This window comes from Miniopterus schreibersii (genome assembly GCF_964146895.1).
Source record: "Miniopterus schreibersii genome assembly, chromosome: 10".
Lineage (NCBI taxonomy): Eukaryota > Metazoa > Chordata > Mammalia > Chiroptera > Miniopteridae > Miniopterus > Miniopterus schreibersii.
Window position 1 is genome coordinate 67,747,062 of NC_138110.1, and position 22,620 is coordinate 67,769,681.

Below are 22,620 nucleotides of genomic sequence, written 5' to 3' on the forward strand. Positions count from 1 at the left end.
AGACAGTCCTTATCTCTACAAACTAGCATCAGGAAAAGCACACTTGGGTTCCTATTGTCTTGCGAGAAAACCAGAAATGATCTTAAGAAGCAAGTCTTCTTTGAAAAGAAAAGAAAAAGACATTCATGCACACTTGTCAACTTAAAATACCTCATTTTGGAAGATAGGGAAATTCCTTGTATATTCAGGATTTTAAGTGAGATCAGAGGTCATCGGAATCCTGGGGTTTCTGCTTTTGCTGCATGCCTTAAGTTCTGATATATTGGTTTTTTTTGGTCTCCATTTTCTAACTTCCCTTTTGATTTTCTTCTTTAACCCATTGGTTGTTCAAAATTGTGTTGTTTCATTTCCATGAGTCCGAGGTTTGAAAAGAAAATGCTTTAGAATGTCCTTGATGAAGCAGTAAAAATTTATTAAACCTTTGTAAAAACCCCTGTGTTTGCTAGGACACAGAGAGTGGCTTGGGAGAATGAAATGCAACCCTTTGGGCAGCAAAATTTACAATATATGTTGGAGTAAACAGATGTAGGAGAAACGGGAAACTATCTGAATGGATATTGCAAAGTGGCTATTAGGAAAGGAAATGATAAATGCCATTTTTTAGTACCTCAAAAATTTGGAAGTCACCAGACATGTCATGACTGTGATTAAAGAGAAGAGGAAACATATCAGTTGCCAGCCCAGATATCTCATCCACAGGGTTGAATCAGAACATTTGGAAATAGGCCAAGATTCTTTGGAACCTCTCCTTGACTTTGTTTATCTTCCAGGGCCCCTTGTGAAATAGCTGCTTCAGTTTATAGTGATACTGGTGCTACTGACGGACACAGTAGTCAGAAGACTTTTCTCCAGCAGTCTTATTATCAGTTCTCTCGTTGCTTTTAGGACTCTGATTCTGTTATTTCTTAAATGGATCTAGGCAGCTTACAATGTCCTACAACAAATTCTAGCCCTGGTGAATTGGCCTTCTTCATGGGCAGTTGCTGTCTCCATTTATTATCTAGGACACAGGTTCTCGAACTTAAGATTACATGTGAATCACCCCAAGTCTTAATTGAAATAGGTTTCGGGGTCCTACCAGAGATTCTGATTTAGTAGGTCTAGGGCAGGACCTGAGAATTTGCATTTTTCCCATGTTCCTATGTGATGTTGATGCTGATGCTATTGGTTTGGGGACCACACTTTGAGAACCACTGGTCTAGAGAAATGAAAGAATTTCAGTAAGCAGATAAATGGTTTGCTCAAGTATTACAGTAAGGTTAAGATTAAGGAACTAGAAGCAGCTTGGACTACCAGCTGTAAAAGCTTGGCTGCTGGCTGTTCAGCCATAGGGAGGTCTGTATAGACCAGAGATAATATTTTAGATGATTTAAAGGAAAAATCTGGCTAAGTTTAAGTCATCTGTTCTTTTCAAGTGGAAACAGCTTACTTGCCTGATATAGGCCTTACTTGCCTGTATAATTTCCATATTTCTTTTCAAGAGACCTTTTACAGAGACCGGATTCTATGTTCACCCAAAGATAGTTTTCAGCATTTATGAAGCTATTTGCCATATGATGGATGCTGTTTCTACTTAATCTGATTAGCCTGAAATGAGGACTTTTGCTGAGTACAGACTTACAGAGAGCTGTGACAATGCAACCTTTATCATCATAGTTACAATTAAAAAAACCCACACGAACCTACCAACTCTGAAACCTTAACAAATGCAATGTCATTATTTGTTCATAAAAATGCAGGAAATCCCTCCATAAATAAGAATTAAGAACTAGGAACATAAAACATATTGGTTATAATATCTAATATATTCCTGATACTATTCCTTTTTAGAATATATCTAGATTTTCCATGGTGATCATGGAGCCTTTTTTCTCAGTTTTTATGTCACCAAATAAGATTAAAGTACAGCCAGTTACTATCCTTTAAATTCCACCTGATTTTTATTTATCATTTTTAAAAATTGAAAGAAGATATTTTCAGATATAATACACTCTAGAACTTTGGAAGCTGTGTGGTGTGTTCTCCCCATAGTCATAGATGCATCAGGTTACAAATACATCAGATTATAACCATAAATACTATTACAATTACGTTTTAGTAATTGTATGCCTCAACAAAAATTTGGTGCTATGGATATAAATGTATGCTTAACTGCATCAACTTTCAACTTAAGCAACTTTTACTCTTGGGTGAATATATAAAAGTTTCTCAGGAAGCTGGAGAAGAAAGTAAGAAGGAGGGAATTTGGCTATTGCATACCCAGAGGTTGAACTACCTTTCTGATTATCTACAAAGAAAAAAAATTAACTAAACATTTGCCAATACGATTTACATTGCCTTGTGGAGAAACAGCCTTTTTTTAAAAAAAATATCTTTATTGATTTCAGTGAGAGGAAGGGAGACGGGGAGAGAGAGACAGAAACATCAATGATGAGAGAGTCATTGATCGCTGCCTTCTGCACGCCCCCCACTGCGGATCAAGCCCGCAACCCGGGCATGTGCCCTGACCTGGAATCGAACCTCGATCCCCTGGATCCTACGTTGATATTCAAGCACTGAACCATGCCTACCCCTGTGGGACACAGCCTTTTAAAGCTAGCATTGCATTCTATTTATGCTAATAGCTTTTCTTGTACATGAACAAGGACATGTGTTCCTCCTTCCATGTGTATTACTCAGTTAATACTCATGCTATTTTATGAATACTGAAAAATATATTTTTAGGGAAAATATAGGTCTTGGGGGGTAAATGAATCCTTTTTCTATCCTGTACTCAGTTTCAGTGATCTTGGGCAATGGATATATTTTCTCTGGGACTCAATTTCCTCATCTGAAATATTTTCCCATTCCAAAATTCTATAAGTCAGTTAAAATAATTGTTTCATGTTGGATATGTTTGAAAGATAGCAGCATTGCAGTCATTTTTATGCTGGGTTAGAGTGCCAAGATATGTAAATTCATTCACATTCCTTTCTAATTAAATGCATCAGTGTATAAGTTATCTATTGCTGCAAAACAAGTTCCCACAAACTTAGTGGTTTAAAACAACAGACATTTATCACATCACAGTTTGAATGGGTCAAGGTCATATGGGCCTTGGGTCTCCCAGGGCTGCATTGAAGGTGTCTGCAAGGCTGCTTTTCAGCTGCAGCTGGAGTTCCTTCTCCACGCTCATTCAGGTTGTTGCCTTAATTCAGTACTTGTCACTGCAGGACAGAGGCCCTTAGATCTTAGAGGCCTTCCTTATTCATAGGCAATAAACAGCAGAGCCTACATCTGTACTGCTTCAAGTCTCTCACTTCTGATCCTCTCTGGAGAGTCTCATCTCTCTTGTGGTTAAACTTAAGCCATCTGATTGGACACTTTAGTTATGCCTGCAGCATCCCTTCACATTTGCCATAAAGGGTAATCATGGGAGTGAGAGCCCATCACCTCTGCTATATTCAGTTGGTTAGGTTTCTTACCTCACCAGTTTTGGCTTTTCTACTGGGGTCTTTTCCCACTCACTTCGAATGAGAAATATCACAAGCCTAACAGTGTATCTGTCTGCCATTCTCCCTGCTTGCTAAGTGGAGATCTTAGTTTAATATCTCAGTTGATCTAACAGCAGCCCAATGAGGAAGGCGTTGCTGGCATCTGCATCTCTGGCAAACGAGCATACAAGGCACAGACATCTGTAGTAACTTGCTTGGTAATGCGTAGATTCCAGATGGCAATTCCCAGGGACAAGTTAAGTTTTCTGCCTCCCTGTTCTCTGAAATTTGCACTACACTTACCCTAGGTTTGTTTAAAGAAATCCAGATGTGTCACTCTTCTCTGTTCTCTGCTGTGGTTGGTACTGATGACCTGTGCATCTCATTTCCATTGGTGTTTCCTACACTGAGACTCTAGTGCAGATTGTGGGAGGAAAGGCGGACATCAAAGTGAAGGAACAAAGGACACGAGACCAAGTGAGAAAGAGCACAGGGATTTATTTATTTTTTATTTTTATTCTTTGGAAAAGTACCTACACAGATTTTTCACTTCTTCAGAGGTGGACTGAAGTTAAGAACAAAGAACTGAGTCTATGTCATCTGCTTCTCTTTAAATTAAAACCCTTCATTTTCAAGGACTGTAAGATAGTGTTTTTCAACATTGAGCATTTCAGGGAGGTTTAGCAGTCAATAAAACATATTAATGTCTTCTACTTTTGGTAAAGGGAGATTCAACAACTTAATTAATATACCCCATGTGGAGGTACACATAATCACCCCCCCCCCGCCCTACCCCCAGTCATTAATATCTTCCCGTTGAAGCGTTTATGACTGTAATTGCTGCTCTGATTATATATTGTGTGAACCTGAAGCACGCTGTTATACTGGGTAGCTGGTGGAACTTAGCGACAAAGCACGGAAATTGGTATTCTGGAAAAGACTTGAGCTTTAAATTGTATTCTTCCCCCAGTTTGCAGTGCGTTTCATGGCTCATCTCCCTCACAGTGTGTTGGCGGCCGATGGATTAAAATCTTTTTGCTGAATAGTAAACATCGGAGACAATTTAGTTTTTCCTTAGCTTGCTTATCTCAGTTCTCTCATCACTCATTCAAAATGTCAAAAATAAACTCTTGATTACTGTGGATTGGCCTTTATCAGTACTGGCAAAGGGGGAAGTTTGCCATCCGTCATCACTTCCATGATGTATCGGGGAGGCTAGGAGTCTAATCTCCTAAGGGGGGCCATGGTGTACCTTGGAGATACAGGGGGTCTGTTAGCTCATTGCTCTGTTCTTGGTCCATCTAGTCCACAGGCCTTTGGTGACCCCAGTCCCCTTTCCATTGTTGGGTGAGCTTTGAGGTGCTAGAGAACCAGAAATGTCCTTCTTTTGCTTTTCTAACAATGTTATGAGGTAGAATGTAAAGGTTATATAGTAGAGCATTTTCAGCAAACTTAAAACCATTTCAGTGGTTGCTTTCCTTTCTAAATAATTAGTGACCTTTACTTGTATAGGGTAAGATTGGATGCCAAGGACACTTATTAGGAGTTGATGGCTCTTGTTATTCAGTAGTTTTTCTTCAATTAAATCAAATTAAACTTGGATTAGGCATATTTTTGCATTCAGTGGGTGTAATATTTTTATTTGATAGTTCCATATATAAAGAAACGACAATTACAGATTCTTCATAGAACACACTATAACATACAAGTAATGTATAGTTTTATCAGTTGTGTTCACCTAAAAGCCTGTCGTCCATGGACCAGCAGCGTCAGCTTCACCTGAGAGCTTATTAGAAATGCAGAGTCTCAGGGCTGTGCCAGTCCCGCTGAACCAGAAACTGATGGATGGTGCCAGCCACTGTGTGCTTTCAGCCTCCCCGGTGACTACTGCGGGGTAAGGTTTGAGAGTCACGGGTAGAGAGAGAATGGTCATAGTCATTTAATAGATGGGAAAGCTTTTGCTCGGCGTGGTATGGTGATTGGCTGAATACACGACTAGTTCATTTTAGGGCCCTTTATCAGACCCCAGTTTTCCCTTAAAATCATGTGCCCTCCCTCTCTTAAACTGGAAAATAGTAATTCTTAAATGAATTCAGAAAGGGACCATTTCACTGCTTTCTAGTAATGAGAGAGTTTGTTGAAACTGTTAGCAAGAGAAAATTAACCTAGAAAAAGCCTTAATGACACAAGTAACATTTTTGTGGTCCTGTGCATTGGGCCCCTCATTTTTTTTTAGTGGGGGAGAGAACAGGATGCAGTGAAACCCCCAGAGGGGTGGCTGCTCCGTGTGACTAGAAGTGGGAGCCACTATTTTAATCATCGCTTTCCAGCCCAGTGGGTCCATGGCTAGCTTTTCCACCGGGGTCTCTCCCATTCCACATTACCTACATTGATAGTGCCCCGCGGTGGTTTTCCTGCACACACAATTTCACACGCCGGAGAGAGTTTCTTACTGGCTGTGGTATCAAAATGAGTCCCTCGGGCAGCTGGCAATAACTACCCCTCTGCGACTTGGGGAATGAACGTTTCCCCATGAGCTGAAAGTAGAAAACAGTGTTCATTATGTGTAATATAGAAGACTGCATAATGAGGCCTGCGAAGATCTAGTTCTCTGTGAACTCAATTTGGGCTTTGTGTGTATAAACAAACAATGGAAGCTTAAGTCTATTGTTTGTTCAACTGGAAGGAGTTTTCTTGAACAGAAAAATGTTGCTATAAAATTAGAAAAATGCACTGTGTATGTGTGTGTGTGATTTTTATTTTGCATATATGTTAAACATCATGCAACATATATGAAAAGTGCATTAAACATAAATGTCAGCATTCTATGAATATTTATAAGGAGAACACACACATAGCAACTGCTGAGTCCAGGAGTGATTGTGCCAGCTCTCCAGGCTCCTCCGCTGTGTATCCGGGTGACTTGTAGCTTTCTGCACACAATTTCTGCCTCTCCACATTTGCGCCTGCTGTTCCCTCTCCCTGGACACTTCCCACCCGCAAACACACAGATTTCTTCTAATTCTTATGGATTGGCTGAAAAGATGCCTTGGTCCTTCCTAGCCTGTGTCTGCAGTGCACTTTGAGATGTCCCCGTTAGAGTGTGAGAATTGGTTTTGTGCATGTGCTCTCAGAACAGGTATTGGATCTTTGTGGGTGTTTTTTGTTTGTTTGTTTGTCTTTTTAAATATAACTTTATTGATTTCAGAGAGAGGAAGGGAGAGGGAGAGAGAGAGAGAGAAACAGTGATGAGAGAGTCATTGATCGGCTGCCTCCTGCATGCCCCCGACTGGGGACCAAGCCCACAACCTGGGCCTGACCGGGAATCGAACCGCGATCCCCTGGATTCTAGGTCGAAGCTCAACCGCTGAGCCACGCTGGCCGGGCTGTGGGTGTTTTTCTAGTGTCCTGACACACTGCAGCATTCAGTAAGTAATGCCTGAGTGAATTGACGAGTGGCATTCCCGCTTGCATAAGCCCCTGACACCAACATCTCCGGAATGCACTGTCATTTTGCCAGAGCTTCTGAGTCCCAGTGAGGAAGATGGAAACCCTAGAGCTGTTTGTAACTCCTCTGGTTCTTCCCATTAGTTCTACCTCCATGTTGTCACTATTTTTTCTCCCTCCTACCGGTGTCACTGGGTTGCTCTCAGATTTCCCCCTGCGGCCCTCTCTTCTAGGTGGAGCCTCTTCAAGCTGGGCTCCCTTCCTGTGTCTTCTCTTTCAACAAATGCTTCGGTGTCCTTGCTGCCGAGGTAGAGAAGCTGGGCCAGGAGCTCCGCCTCCTCCTGTCTGAGCCTTTTATTGTGCACTTGCCGAAATGAAGCATTGAGTCCTGGGGTTGCTGCCATTCCTTTCTAACTTCACAAGGTGACCCTCGGTATTGTGGACCGTGTGGCCTTAGGAGAACCGTGACACCAGTTACTCTTTCTGCAGATTCCTTGCTGGCTCACTGGCTGTCACACCCCAGGGTTTGGGAGGATCCTCACAGTCACACACAACAGGGGAAGGGTTCAGGAATCCACAGAAATGGGGAAAAGCAAACTAACAAGGTCAGGATGAGAAAAAAAAGAGAAGGCACTGGCTCTTGTCCTCCCTTCAGCCCCCAAGGAGTGTGCGGTGGCCCTGACCGCTGTTGGGTGTGCATCCCCGTGGAGGGACATCACCGCCTATCTGGTCCTCCTTGTACTGCAGTCATGAGATCCACCTTAGGACAATAATCAGAGCATTTTGGACCAAACATTTGGAATTGGTGGCAGTTGTTTGACTTTTTGGGGTAACTCAGCTGCAAGTACTTGGGGACACTGGGGTCTATGATAAGTTACAGCCACTCCTGTCCAGAGGGTCTACGAGCGGCTTAAGTATGATGCAATGCCTTCTCCTGGGAGAGGGGGACTAGATGCCTTCATCCACCCCGCCCGCTTGTTGTCCAGAAAACAGAGGTTGGGTGACTGAAGTCAGCTTATGACACTACTTGTTGTCCCACAGAATCTGCGATATAACTCGGTGAGCTGTGTGCCGCAAACCTCAAGGCTCAGTGTCCCGAGCCAGACTTCCAGGGTCTCCACCCTTTCAACCATTTCCCCTTCTGTGTCATCTCCCATGACCTTTCTTCACATGTTCTGTGCCCCCGTGTGTAATACTGAATGTTGCCTGTGTCAGTCCCCTACACACTGCTGTATGCTTTTCCGCGTGCTATTTCTTACTCCTGGATGTCTCTGTTTTTCCCTCTTGCCTACCCCTTTCTCCTGCAGTGCTCCCATTCTCTAAGTGTCTAGAGGCCATGGATACCTCAACATTCCACCCAAACCTCCGGTCCTTTCTCTTCTGGATTTGGCCATGTGGTACATTCCAACTGGGATAAAGCCCCCCCTTCCCACTTCCCTTCTCCATGCTCAGTGACTCCTCCATGGATGTTTCTCTGAGCCCCTAGGGGAAAAACTCTGTTTGCTCTGCTGACCTTCTTAGCAGTTAACTTTAAATTCGGCATTGACACTTTTTCCTTGGTCTTACGATATATATTTCTTAGTCTTCTATTTGATGGTAAGTCCATCCAGAGAAGCAATCATATCTTTTGTGTGTTGTACCCTGGAGTAACTTGCATGTTATAGGTGTTTAAAAGTGTGTAATAAATAAATGAAAAGATTAGGACCTAAGGTATGTGTGCAAAAGTCTTGAGTAGGGGTGGGTAGGGAAGGCAGATTCATCTAGTTTACCTTGGCCAGGTGAACCGGGTCTTCTGTGAGCTGATGGGAGGAGCATCATCTCCCACCCTTTGCCCCTAATCCTTCACCCCACTCATGTAGCCTCACTTCCACCCAGAGTGACCCTCAAGATTATTTCTCAACAGGAAAACAGGAAGGCCAGATTCATCATGACTTAGGAATGGCTTGTACAATAGACTAGGGACCCAAGCCACACACATACTCACAAAATGTATTAGAATACATATTAAACTGAGTAGTGAGAAGTTTGCTATCTTATTGTTTTCATTCCAATTCAATAACTCATTGGTGTAAGAGGAAAAATATCCCAACTGCAGAGAAACCTTCAGGCAGGTCTCAAGATACTATTTTTTTTTTTTAAAGTGATGCCAATGATATAAAACAAAAGAGATCTGTGTAGATGCTTAACAGTTTCACATTTTTGTCTTCCAGGAGACGGAGCTGCTAGATCTCAGCCTCGTCAAGGATGCCAGATGTGGGAGACATGCCAAGGCTCCCAAGGTAGGAAGCGAGCATCGTGCCCGCACCAGATGCTGCCTTGATTATTTAGCTGTGTCATGGTATCAATGAATTGCCCCAATTAAAAGTTTCTCTGTTGTAAATGTTGTAAAACACAATAAAACAGCCAGTCGTTCCAGAAGCAGCATGCCCTGAACACCTACTTTTGTGAAAAGATGGAAACAATGAGCGAATATACAGGCAGTTAGATATAGGGGCTTGCTTTAGTTTTGTTCCAGCGAAATAACAATGCTAAAGTTACTGGGTAATGCTAAATAGTTAAAATGTGTTTGAAATTACTTGAACATTTTCTTGAGCCTCATAAGTGTAAGTATAGTAACCTTTTACAGACGATAAACAAGACCTGAGAGCTCAAATGCTTTGCAATTGAAATCATTCCATCCATGAAGCCAAAAGGATATGAGTTCTTTTTCTGCACATGTCACTCTCGAAGAACAGCAGGCTTTGGGATCAATTGGGTGGAATGTCAATTTGTCTTGGTTTGAAAAACTTACTGAAGAAATAGTCAAAGCAGTGTTTGCACTTTATTTTTTGAAGATTGTTTAAACATGCTGAATAAGGGACGTACATATATATTTTTAATTTATATGTTAAAAATTATCTGATGGGGTATAGTAAGATATGTTGACTCACCATCAAGGTAGAAAACTACTCTTTATTGTATGTGTGTATGTATGTTTTTATTTAATTGGGGTGACACTGGTTAACAAAATTATACAGGTTTCAGGTGCACAATTCTACAGCACATCATTTGTACACCGTGTTGTGTGTTCACCACCCTAAGTAAAGTCTCCGTCCATCACCATTTATCCCCCCACCCCCACCTCCAATTTTAGCTCTTTAAATACTTCCTCTCGGGCCCAGAGAGGACTGGCAAATAGGGAAGTGCAGGTGCCATTCATAAGCTCTTCTTTTTCCATAATGGATATACAACTAGCAGATATCTATTTGAGCATGTGCCTGTAACTTATTGTTTTATTCTTTTAAATATATCTTTATTGATTTGACAGAGGGGAAGGGAGAGGGGGAGAGAGAGATAGAAACATCAATGATGAGAGTCATTGATCGGCTGCCTCCTGCACGCCCCCTGCTGGGGATCGAGCCCGCAACCCGGGCATGGGCCCTGACCGGGAATCGAACCGTGATCTCCTGGATCCTAGGTCGAAGCTCAACCTCTGAGCCACACCTGGTGGGGCTTGTTTTAGTCTTTAAAAGTCAGAATAGTTCCTTTGACATCAAAGATTGTCGTTATTTTACCTGTGGAAATGCAGGAAGACAAAAAAGTCACGTGTAATTATTATCCTTCTGCATAACTGTGCGGCCGTTGCTGGCCGATTTTGCCGCAGCGCAGGCACCTAAGGTCTGCTTTTATTACTGAGAGGGGTTAAAGGTTCTCCACAGGGAAATGTGAGAAACAGAAAAATCAAAGTTCTTTTCAAGAAAGTTACTGTTGGTGTTTCCCGTGAGGACAGTGTCTTATTTACATTCATCTCAGGAATATAATGGAACTTTAATTGTTTGGCTTTTCAGTTTTGTATCATGAATGGTTTGTTGCTGATTCAAAATTGTTCACAGTTTTTAGTGTAGGAACGAATGTGTTTTTCTCTTCTCCCAACAATATTTCAGCCAAGTTTCTTGTAAGCCTGTTAGGACTATATTGGTAACAGTAATAAAGCTCGCCTTTTCATTCAAGTTTGTTGGCCTGACTTGAAATTTCGTTTTCAGTGGCTGTTCGACAGTTGCTTACACTGAATGCCCCCCCCCCCCCATGCTCCCAGGCGCCGTGAGCCCAGCCCGTTCTTCTGCCACTCGAGGAGTTTTGCAGGCTTGAGCCCTTTTAATTGCGGCCCACAGCCTGGTTGCCCGTTGTGCTTCATGTGTGAATGTGGTGTGATCAATGTCTGTGGGATGATGACAGATGAGAACTGGGGTCTGCACTGTGCTCGGCTGAGAAACCGCTGCTAGATCCTAAAATGCTTCTCTCGAAGACAGCCTTACCCTCTCAGAAGACTGGCTTTCGCTGCTTTTCCACCAAAGATTGCTTTCTCCGGGGATTATCCATGCTCTCGGCTCTTCCCCCTTCCCACTTCTTGCTGGTTTTCAGGAACCTCAGTCCACTCTCATATTTTCAAAGCTGGGTTCTGTTTCGTGTAATATGTGGCCTTCCTGAGACTTGGATTTCTTCCTCATTGGTTAAGTCATGATAATATTAATAGTAATAATAATGATGGCGATAGATGAGTACTTTATCTCGTGGCTGTAAGAATGAAATGAAATAATTTATTAGCAAACCTTCAGCAGAGGAGTTCTTAAACTTAACTGCTCCTGGAACAATCTGGACAGCTTTTAAAAAAGCTGATTCCTGTTCCCCACTCCCAGAGGTTCTGGTGTCGGAAGAATCTGATTGATATGAGTGCGGCATGCACATCAGGGTTTTTGAAAAGTAAATATGCAGAAAATTTGAGCACCGCTGCCTTAACTTATTGCTACTATATAAGTACTCATTAAATGTTATAGCCACTCTTGTTGGTATTATTGTCATTATTTTTGTATTTATTATTATTAAAAAATTCACATCAGATTTGCAGGAAGTTGGTTTTCATTTTGCTCACTTAATTTGGAACAGTTTATGTTATAAAGAGAAATTGGACGAGGGACTCGGCTGAGAGGGGCTTTGTGGATTGATAGGGAAGAGAGAAGCTGATAATCATGTCAGGTTAAAAATCTTTAAGTTGGAAAAGAAAACCCCAGCTCAACTCGATAAATAAAAACAGAATTTATTAAAAATGATTGGAATGGTTTGAAAATTTCAGTGGGAGCGCTGGGTTTCAGGGGAAGTCTCATTCAGCTGCTCAAAAAAGTCATGAAGGTATAGGTGCCTCTTTCTCTCACCAGTCTGACTTCCAAGGTGCTGGGAAGGATTCCTCTATCCTCGGATCCCCTAGGGGGCCATCTGCAGGCCACCCGGCAGCTCCTGGCTTCCCCAGCTGCAGTTCTCTAAGGCAGGGGCCAGAGAGAGATGCGCCTCCTCCAGAGTATCCCAGGGTGACTGCAGTAGACCCACCTTGTAGAAGGAGGTGTAGGGCTCAGAGGAGGAAAATTAAATAAGAGGAGCCCATGGAGCTGACTAGAACGAAAGCAGTGGGACTAACCGTGGAAGATTAAAAAGTGCAAAGCTATCAGGATGGAGTGAGAAAAGCTTAGAAACTTGGAAGGGCGGTGCAACAGAAGACAGATGGCATGGAAGACTTTCTGGGGGGCTGATGGACCATAAAGGAAGAACATTTGTAGAGCAGATAAGATTTATCAAGATACCCAGGCACCCCGCAAATATTTATCTACGAATTCACATTATTTTTGTTTTTCAGCATCTTATTACATAAAAATTCATGATCTAGTTGAGATGACCTGTTTACGATGATTTGAAATAACATTTGTAAGAAATGGAAAAGCTTCTATGTGTTACCAAGTTAATGGATTTTAAATGTCAACTCCCAGCACAATTTGTACAATTCTAGATATGACTGTATGATTGTCTGTATACAGCCTTTGTTCAAGCTACCAATTTTGAAATTTCTCAAAAAAAAAAAAAAAAAGCAGTCGGGAGGTTTTATCCAAATGTAAAAGCTAAATGTTAAAGACATCTGTCTTATCCTTTGAACTCTAGCATGTATTCATGTTTCCTTTCATGCTTCCGCTCTCCCTCCCTCCCAGGCTGATGAGGGACATGTAGAGATCAAGGTGCTTTGGGAACACATCTTGTCTCTGCTACAGACCAGCAGATTACAACCTTTTCAGCTCATGGCACATAAACTAATTACCAAATTCTGTGACACACCAAAAAATGTATTATACCTTTTGCTGATCTGGAAAAAAATAGGTATAATTTTGATTCATTTAGACCAGACGGCTGTTGTGTTGGCTGTTGTCATCTTTTTCTTTAACAATCTAAGGGAAAAGAGATCAGTGCCCCTGACTAAATAGCCAGGTATTGCCTGTTTTAAACATTCTTGGGCCACACTGGTTGAAAATGACTGTATACACACACACTGTCTGGATCTTCGTTTCAAAAGGATCTTTGTATTTTAAAGAGTGTTTATCACTGTGGTTTCTGATCTAGTTGTGGTTCCTGATCCCGCAGATCAATTTAGTGGCTCATGTGCAGCATTCATAAAATGGAACAGGCCTGACGAGATGGAGAAATACCAGTGTCTTGTGCAGAGCAAGTTGTTTTGTGAATCTTTTCGTGTATGTGAGCGTGTTCTGGGTCACAGCATAAAGTGTATTTTTTTTTGGTTATGGGCCATGTCAGAAAGGTTTCAGAAATGCTGCTGGGAAAGATAGTTTCTTTATCCTCAGGATTCTTAGGAAGAATTTCATCCCTAGGTGTACTGAAAAGTAGACGGGCCTGGAAAAGGCCAGATGTGGGCTCCGTGTCAGCTCTGCCATCGACAAGCTTAAGGGAGCTGTTCTTTTAATCTCTGCCTCTATTTTCTCATCTACGAAATTGGGGGTGGGGGTACATGATGTTAAGTGTATAAGGTTTGTTAACCTTGACTCCAACTATAGTGGGAAGTTAATCAAGCCAAGGCACCCCATCTTACAGATTATAAAATTGAGGTCAAGCTGGTTTATCTTGGTCATAACAAATCAGGTGAACTTATGAAAAATCGGGTCAGATACTAAGCAAGGTAAGGAGCTATGCAAACAAAAGGAAAGAAAGAACAAAGGGCTTCTTGAAGGCAGCCCTAGGATTGCTTGGAGGCTCTTTCAGCTTTTAGTGCATGAAACTAGGTGCTGCCGACATTCAGCTCTCAATAATGCAAGCAGCAATATCATTGAAGGATATTTCCGTAGTGTTAACTTTCAGACTGTGTCTGGGCAAAGAAAACAGACCCATGTGCTTAGCTGACAACGGTGCATTCTGTTGGTAAAGGACAGTTTCTTTCAGATGTGCGATATTAATTTCAATACGGATTCCTTATAACTATCCAGGTCACAGTCAGATTCTAGGTGGTATATAGGATCACCAGAATCACATAAGGTAGAGTAGAATAAAATAAAATCTTAAAAATTGTTCAGGTTCCATTTTCCAAAGTCCTATGTGAAAATGATGGCTTTTAAATTCATTATTTATTGACCTGATAAAGGTCATTGAGTGTCTGTTTTTGCCAGGCACTGTTCTGGGCACTGGGAAAATAGTAATGAACAAAAAAGACATACGGCTCTGTTCTCATGTAAACATTCTGTTTTGGAATGGGGCACTGGCTTTCAAAAATGGAAGGAAGAGGGGAGGGAGGGAAAAAAAAGACAGATTTGTTGTGTTCCCTAACTTCCTTTGGGTAAATATTTTCTACCGGCTGGGATTAAACCACAACCTGACATCAGAATTGGAAAGCAGTGTATACCACAGCTTCTACCCCTGTGAACAGGCTCTGGCACCCCTCTGGGTGGGGGAAACAGGCACCAGGTAAGTCCCCACTGAGAGGAATAAAGCAGGATAGACACCGTTGACCTTGAGTTGTGAGGAAGCTTGCTGCTTTGTAGAGCCATGTGGAGTAAGTTCTCTTGATGAGGTGAGGTCATGTAAGTAGAAATATGAATTAAGGGATGGAGGAGCATTCCAGGCAGAGGGCAGTGCAAGAGCAAAGGCCCTGAGGTAGGAACATGCTTGGCTTATTTGAGGAATAGCAAGGAGGCCAGTCTGGCCACAGCGGAGTGCAGGAAGGAAAGGATGGTGAAGTCAGAGAGGTGGCAGGCGCCCCATTATTTTGGGCTTCCTAAGCCATGCTAATGATTTTGGCTTTTCCTGTAGGGAAATGGGAAGGAAATGGAAGTTTCTGAGCAGAGGAGAAACAGGATCTGACTTTAGCTTTTAAAAGCATCCCTGGCCACTGTGTCGAGGGTAGACCACAGAGGGCAAAGGTCGCATTCGCATCAGAGAGATCGACTAAATGGCTGTTGCAAATATCCTGGGCAGTGCCGATGATGACCGAGAGGCGTAGAAACAGATGTCAGAACCCGAATATGTTTTGAAGATTGAGCCACAGGCTTTGTCAATGCAGCGGATGTGAGAAATGAGAAAAAGACAGGGTTCAAGGACAACTCAGTGCTTTGACCTGGGGAAGTGGGAAAATTGAGTTGTCCTGAGATGAAAGGAGGAAGCACACTTAAGCAGAACAATCCAGTTTGGGTTTTGGATCTTGAAAGTCTGAGTTGCCTATTAGACTTCTACCTGACGATGTCATATTTGGATAAACAAATCTGAAGTTTAGGAGAAATGTTGGCCATGAAGTTATAACTCTGATTATTTAAAGCTCAAAGCCAAGTCAGGTCTCCTAAGGAATGTAGGTATAAAAGAAGGAGGTCTGCTCTCTGAACCCTGGGATCTCCACTTAGACTTTGAGAGGTAAGGAGGAGCCAATAAAAGAGACTGAGGATGGAACATATCCACAGAATTGAAAGCGGGGGCCTCGGAGATACCTGCGGTCCACCAGTCTTCACAACATTACACATAAGAGCTGCAAGTTAGAAACAACCCAACATCCATCAGTAGATGAATGGATATACAGAATGTGCTATCTGCATACAATGGGATATTATCCAGCCTTAAAACAGAATGAAACATCTATACAAGCTACAATATGGATAAACCTTGAGGGCAGCATGCCAAGTGAAATAAACTAGACACAAAATGGCAAATACTATATGATTCCACTTATGTGAGATACCTAGAATAGTAAATCCACGGAGCCAGAAGGTAGAAGGGTGGATTCCACGGGCTGGGGAGGGGGGTGGGGGTTATTGTTTGGTAGGTACAGAATTTCTGTTAGAAAAGATTAAAAGGCTCTGGAGATGAAAGGTGGTGATGTTTGCACAACACAAAAAATGTAAATTTACCTGATGCCACCGAACCGTACACTGGGCAGTCATCAAAATGGTAATTTCTATGGTATGTATGTTTTACTGCAATTAAAGAGAAGGGTGCAAGTGAGAAAGAGCAGCTGGCCAGGAGGGAGCAGCAGCGGGCGGGAGCCTGCCCTGGGCACCTAAACACGAATTTCAAGGAGGGAACAGTCAGGCTGGGCAAAAGGTGGACTTTCCTTCTAGCTTTTTTTTCTTCTCACTTTTGCACGCTTGTAATTTTACTGGTGATACCATTTTATATATGCTTTAAATTTCCCCCCTATATCATCCACATTTCCTGCTAATATTCAAAATAGGCTCTTTATTTAAGGGCTGTCGAATCTCAAATAGCTCCTCATAGAATCTGGATGCCAGAGTAGAAGTCTCATAATGAGCTCTTATTTGGTTGTTACACAACAGTGGTTTCAATGAATCATCCATGAGGCCTAGAGTGGAAATAAGCGCTTTATTTATTGTCCTCTTGCTGATCTACACTGTCTCCCTGGCTTTGTACAGATTTCTCCATTGTGTGAAGCCGCAGTCGTGAAATTTGATGTATATATTTGAGATTTAGGAAAGAAGACAACCTCCACACAGCACAATAAAGGTTTCTGTCATTTTCACTCACTGGCTGAGGAGATCTACCTTCGGCCCATATTCTTGGTTCCAGCTATTTCTTAATTTACCTGACATGGTGCAATAGTTGTCTTTTGGGTCTTTTTATTTTATTTTATCATTTTGTTTCCATAAATGTGTGTTTGCTTACACCTTTACTAAATCGATAAAATAGGGCTAAGAATTCACAGGATTATCTGTGTGTGTGTAATGGTTTTGACAGCTAGCTATTCACATTTATCTCCAGATGTAAATTATATGGCATAGTGCCTTTTTTATGTTCATTTAATTCCATAGATGTCAGTGGTTTCCTTGGAAACAAAAACCCTTACACAACTAGTCGGAGATTTGGTAGCAGAAATATCAGGGCGAGGAAGGGGGACAAGGAATGTTTCCCTTGGTAGGTTTTTGCCTTTAAAACTCTCCTTCCTTATCTACCTGCCCCTACCCTCTTGGCCATTCAATAGTGGACAAGAGAAGATTTTTAAAGCTACCGTTAAATACAGAATGCTTTCTCTAATGGTTAAAATCTTTTTACTTTTTTTAAAAGCAATCACTGATAGGCTAAGTCATTTTTGGGATGCTGGTATAAATTCCCAAATTTGAGAAGAGATTGATATGTCTCTTATCAATAATTAAATTTGAGTATTTGGGCAATTGCTCATTGTACATGTGTGGCCATCTGTAAAATACAGAGAACTGAACACATGAATGGCTGAATAAAGATTCTATGTTTTATATGATAGCAAACATCTGTCTTAGCACCCTACTTGCTAAAGAGTTCAGAAGGCCCCGAAGGGTAATGGAGAGGGAAGGGGAGTCCACAGCTCTGTCAAGGGGTAAAGTAGATAAAGGACACAGCAGCCAAGAGCATTCTCATTGTTGGCCAGAGTGGACCCCTGTTGAGGACAGGATTAGTAACATGAGTTAACTAAACCTCAGGTTTTTTTCAGAAGGTTGTGGCTCCTTTCATCAGTGCTTCTCTCTGGTATAATTTCAATCTAAATCCAATTCTACATGCAATGGTACAGAGTTGCATTTTGGAAACACTTCTCAATTAATTGTTTGAAATGCAATAATACGCCATCTTGTGGATATATCTGATATTAATTTCTTAAATTAATTCTACCTTTTGAATGGCTCTGTAAACCAGGGTTTTCCGTCTTGGGTTCTATGAGAAGTACTTGGGGAGCTTTTAAAATCTCGATGTCCAGATCACACCCAGATCCATTAAATAAAAATGTCTAGTGCGAGGCTCAAGCACCAGTATTTTCTTTAAAGCTCCCCAGAGAGTCCTGTGTTCAGCTAAGTTCGAGAACCATTATTCTAAGCAGAAAGAGTGCCGGTTAAATAGAGGCTGGAAGTCTGAGATCAGGCCATCAGCAGGGTTCTCCTGAGGCCTCTTTCCTTGGCTTATAGATGACCCTTTGTCTTCACACGTTCGTCCCTCTGTACCTATAATTGTCCTAATTTCCTCTTCTTATAAGGGAATCTGTTACATTGGATTAGAACCCATCCTAATGGCCTCATTTTAAATTAATTACCACTTTAATGACCTTACCCCCCAGCACAGTTACATTCTGAAGTACTGGGGATTAGGGCTTCAACAGATGAATTTAGAGGGGAAACTTTGAGCCCATAACAGTATGTCCACGTTACATTAAAAACCAAGTTGATGATTTATTTATTTTTTTCCTAAAATATGGTTTTATTGATTTCAGAGAGGGAAAGGGAGAGAGAGAGAGAGAAACATCAGTGATGAGAGAGTCATTGATCGGCTGCCTCCTGCAAGCCTCCTGCTGGGGTTAGAGCCCGAAACCCAGGCATGTGCCCTGACCGAGAATCGGACCATGACTTCCAGGCTCATGGGTCTACAGTCCTCCACTGAGCCACACCAGCTGAGCATGACTCACTTTGTTTTATAAGGAATAGCATTGTAGCATTTTTTCATAATTGATGTAACATAGGTAAGTAGATTTTTTCTTTAGAATCAATATGATGATCAAAGTGGATAGAAATGTGCAGTGGGAATCATTTTAGAAGTAAACGTTAGTGTTTTTTCAGACTGCCTTTCTTGCAGAATATGTTGTTTTCTTATTATCAGCACATCCATACTTATTTTATACTCCAGAGCTCCCAACATGCGTCTATGCATTGTAAGTGCCTAACAGAGTATAGACATTAAGTACATAAGTTCTTGGGTCAAATTGCCAAGCCTCAAAGCCAATAACTAGCTTTATAACTCAGCAAGGTATAGCACATCCCTGAGCCAGATCCCCTATCTGCATTATGGAAATAATCTCCATGTGTGTATTATCTGGTTGCTGTAAGGACTCAATGATAAAATGCATGTAGCTCTGATATTTAAAACTACCCTTAGAAATCTATTTCTTATGTATTAACTGTAGAAAATGAACTTGAAGCATACTTACCTTTGCAGTCAAACACCTGCTCTCAGAGGACCACTCTAGCAACTCATTCTACTGAGACTTACAGTTCTTATTTAGAAAATGGTCCAGATTTGCAGTTGAGTGGATTTTCAGAACAATCAAAATCATTTTAGAGCAATTTACTTTTAGGAAGAAAGCTTGGCATCTTTTTCTGCACCATGAGCTGTTGAAGCAAAATCTCAAGCACTATTTGAAATGCAAGAATAGGTTTTGGGGTCAAAGAGACCCAGATCCAATCCCAGTGAACAAATTACCTGAGAGATCACTGGGAGGTTTCTTTGTTTCTCTATGGGATTGATAATACCTTCTGGATAGGGTTGTCTGCTGAGTTGGATTATGGTTGGTAACAAGACACAAGTCATAACGTTGGACACACTTTAGGAGCTCACTCATTGCTACTTGGCACCTTGCCTGCCTTAGGTTCCCTTTCATTTATTATTCTTAAACTCGGTGAGTCTGATAATTAAACATCCATTTTACTTCAACTTCTTTTGTGTTGGAGATTAGGTTCTAAAGTAATTTGGCATATAATTTGACACATGGTCCAATCGGGGAAAAACTAGAATGTATATTGACACGTGGTGTAATGGAAGAAACAATCTGGGTACTGAAGGTAATATTCATGTCGTCTCTGGAGGTACTGTGAAAATTAAATAATGTACCTACCTGAAATGGGTTAGCCAGCCATAATGTGTGGTAGAGTATTATTAGTTTCTGAGACTGCTTGGTATAGAGGAAGGGATTTAAGAGTAAGTACTAGTTTATCCTGAGAAATTTGTTTTTATCACCTAAGAATGGAAAATAGCTAAAATTTTCTAAATTTCTTCCATTTACCATAAAAACATGAAATCTTAAATTGTAGACTTTGGATGTGATACCTGACACACAGTAGGTATTTTCCAAGATGAAAGAATACTTTCACCATAGTTTTTTCTCTTTCCTGAATGTAAATACTGTTAACATTCTTAGCTCTTTAAATGTGAAATCTCAAGTAGCCAAAGAAATAGGATTGATTTTATGTAAAAAGTAGCAATTAAAAGTTAAAATAATGTAGTAAAACGTTTGCTACTTGACAGATCTTTGTTAATGGCAGAAGTAAAGTTTTTTAAGACTACTGGAATTGATGTCCCTAGAGACTTTTAGGGGATGGAATAGCCACACTTTAAAATGAAGCAAAGTATTTGTCGGTGCTTAACTGTGAAACAGGATCATTGGGTCTGACAAATCAGAAAATTCACCTTTCAGCCTCACACACCAAGGCAAGTTTCCTCCGTGCCTTCTGGTACTTCATCATCCAGATGTTTCTGACATTTTAATTTGTGTCCAAAAATTACTGATTTCAGGTAAGACCAGTGGGACTGGAAGAATTGCTTATCACTGTTGGCCATAAGTGAGCTTAACCTTGTGAAAAATCACATTATTTTCTCTTAGGGGCAGGGAATACTTTTTAAAAACAATTAACTTATTACTACCAACTTAGTTCCTTGGAATGCTAACAGATGCTATGGGATAGAAAGTGTCTAAAGAAGTGTGGGGGACACCGGGGTTCTTTATTACAGGAGTTCTCAGAGTCTTTAATAGGTTGGACATGGATTGGGGTCCCTTTCCATTCTTTTTGATGACGGGACTTTTTGTCAAGCACATCTCAAAGGATTAATGATCTGCGGAATTCACTTTGTTAAATGTTCCTATAGCCTGTCCTTCTGAAATTGAATCTTATACTCCACATTGGGACCAGAACACAGTTTAAGACTGCGGCTTACTCCTACAATAGTGCAGATATGTAATTAACCAAGTTCTTGGGTGATCTAAACCAGAAAAGTCTTTCTTTAGTTAAAAATTCCTTGATAACATAAAGTTGAATTTTATCTTGTATTATATACATTATTTTTTATTTTAAACTCTGTTCGCATTAGTCCCACTTATTTTTTTCCCAAATTTAGTTTTTGGCTTATGACGGAAAGCCGTCAGCATTGCCGATATATCATTCAACACCCAAGAGCTGCATGGCTCGCCCAGCCGCTGGAAGGCGGCCTGGCGTTTAGGCCAGCTTTGCCCATGGCGCACCCCCGGGGTGGGATTCCCTTGGCAGTTCTTTCTGGGCATCAGTTTCCTTGGGTTTAGGTCATATCACTTGTGTAAAATTGATGCCACTTGGATTCCTGGAAGGATCTGAAGTTAAGATAAAGCTTGAATTGAGGTTGAATTAAAAGGGAGTAGAAGCTACTTGGGGAGCAATAATTTGTAAAAGCCATGGAGAGCTTCTTTCTGGTTCCCTCAGGGGGTAAGAGGCCGTGTTACTGGTGAGGCCGCAGTCACCGAGCGTTTCCATGCCTCAGTTTCCACCTCCATGCAGTGAAGTCCATCACATAGCTTCTCCGGGTTATGTTTAGGTCGAAAGGCCGTAACATATGTTTTACAGGCGGGACTTTGTAACTGGTAGCTATTGTTATCACTAAAATGAAAGGTCGTTAGTGCAGATGTTTAATAGGCACCTAGAAGTCCGGTCATTATTTGACAGAGTGGACTCTTGGCTGCATCAGCTGTAATCTCGAGTTTTTCCTTTAGGTATTTACGTTTGCCACCTGCATTAGGCAGGCATTTCACTCTCTGGCAAGAGTTTTCACTTTTCATGGCATCTTGACACTTTTTTAAAACTCTGCTTGTTATTCTCATTTCCAAAGTAGTAGGTAATGTTTAAATTTTTACATTGAACATTTCCTTACTAGGGGGTTTTAGGATTGGCAATATCTGGTTAAAAGTTGTTTGCCAACATAATTTTCTTTTTACAAATGTTAATTAAATACTGCATTTCACAGTCTTTAGTTGAAATTAAATGACATTTTTATCTGTGTATGAATCACATTTGCTTTTATCCTTACGGTATCTTAGTGTAAATTTAATAAAAATTTAAAAAGAAGTCCCATGGGTTGGGATATATACAAATAATTTAGAAAATTAACTGTAGACTTGATTCTTTTTACCATTTGGTAAATAGCTACTTTATAAAATAGCAGTTAATAAGAGAGATTTAATTTCTTTGGGGGCTCTGGAAATATGTTTCTGTATTTGTCAGTGTCTAGTCATGGAGTTTTGTTTGAAGATTAAAGATTACTTTGAAGGCATTGTCTACATATTTTTACTTAAAAATATGGATACCAGATGAAAACTGAATTAACTTAATATCTAATATTAGTACTGTCTCACACATATACCTAAGAATGTGGAATGCCTCAATAATCAAAATAAAATTTTATGTTTAAACATTTTTAAAGTTCATATTGCTGTCAAATAAATTATGCATAAAATAGATGATTGAGTGAGATATTTCATAAGAGTTAGTGGTTGATAGAACTTTTGGAAAGTATGTTGAAGAATAAATTGTATAAGGAACCAGACTCAATATTTAATTTAATGACTAACTGCTCAAAT

At 40.9% G+C, this 22,620-nt stretch overlaps 1 protein-coding gene across 2 annotated transcripts in view; it reads left to right on the forward strand.

Moving 5' to 3' along the window:
• Positions 1-22,620, forward strand: part of PLCB1 (phospholipase C beta 1) — a 532,520-nt gene that overhangs the window by 191,734 nt on the left and 318,166 nt on the right. For both annotated transcript variants that reach the window (XM_081149520.1, XM_081149519.1), the window contains exon 3: positions 9,131-9,199. In XM_081149520.1, coding sequence (XP_081005646.1) covers positions 9,131-9,199 — 69 coding nt within the window. The remainder of the gene's footprint in view (positions 1-9,130; positions 9,200-22,620) is intronic.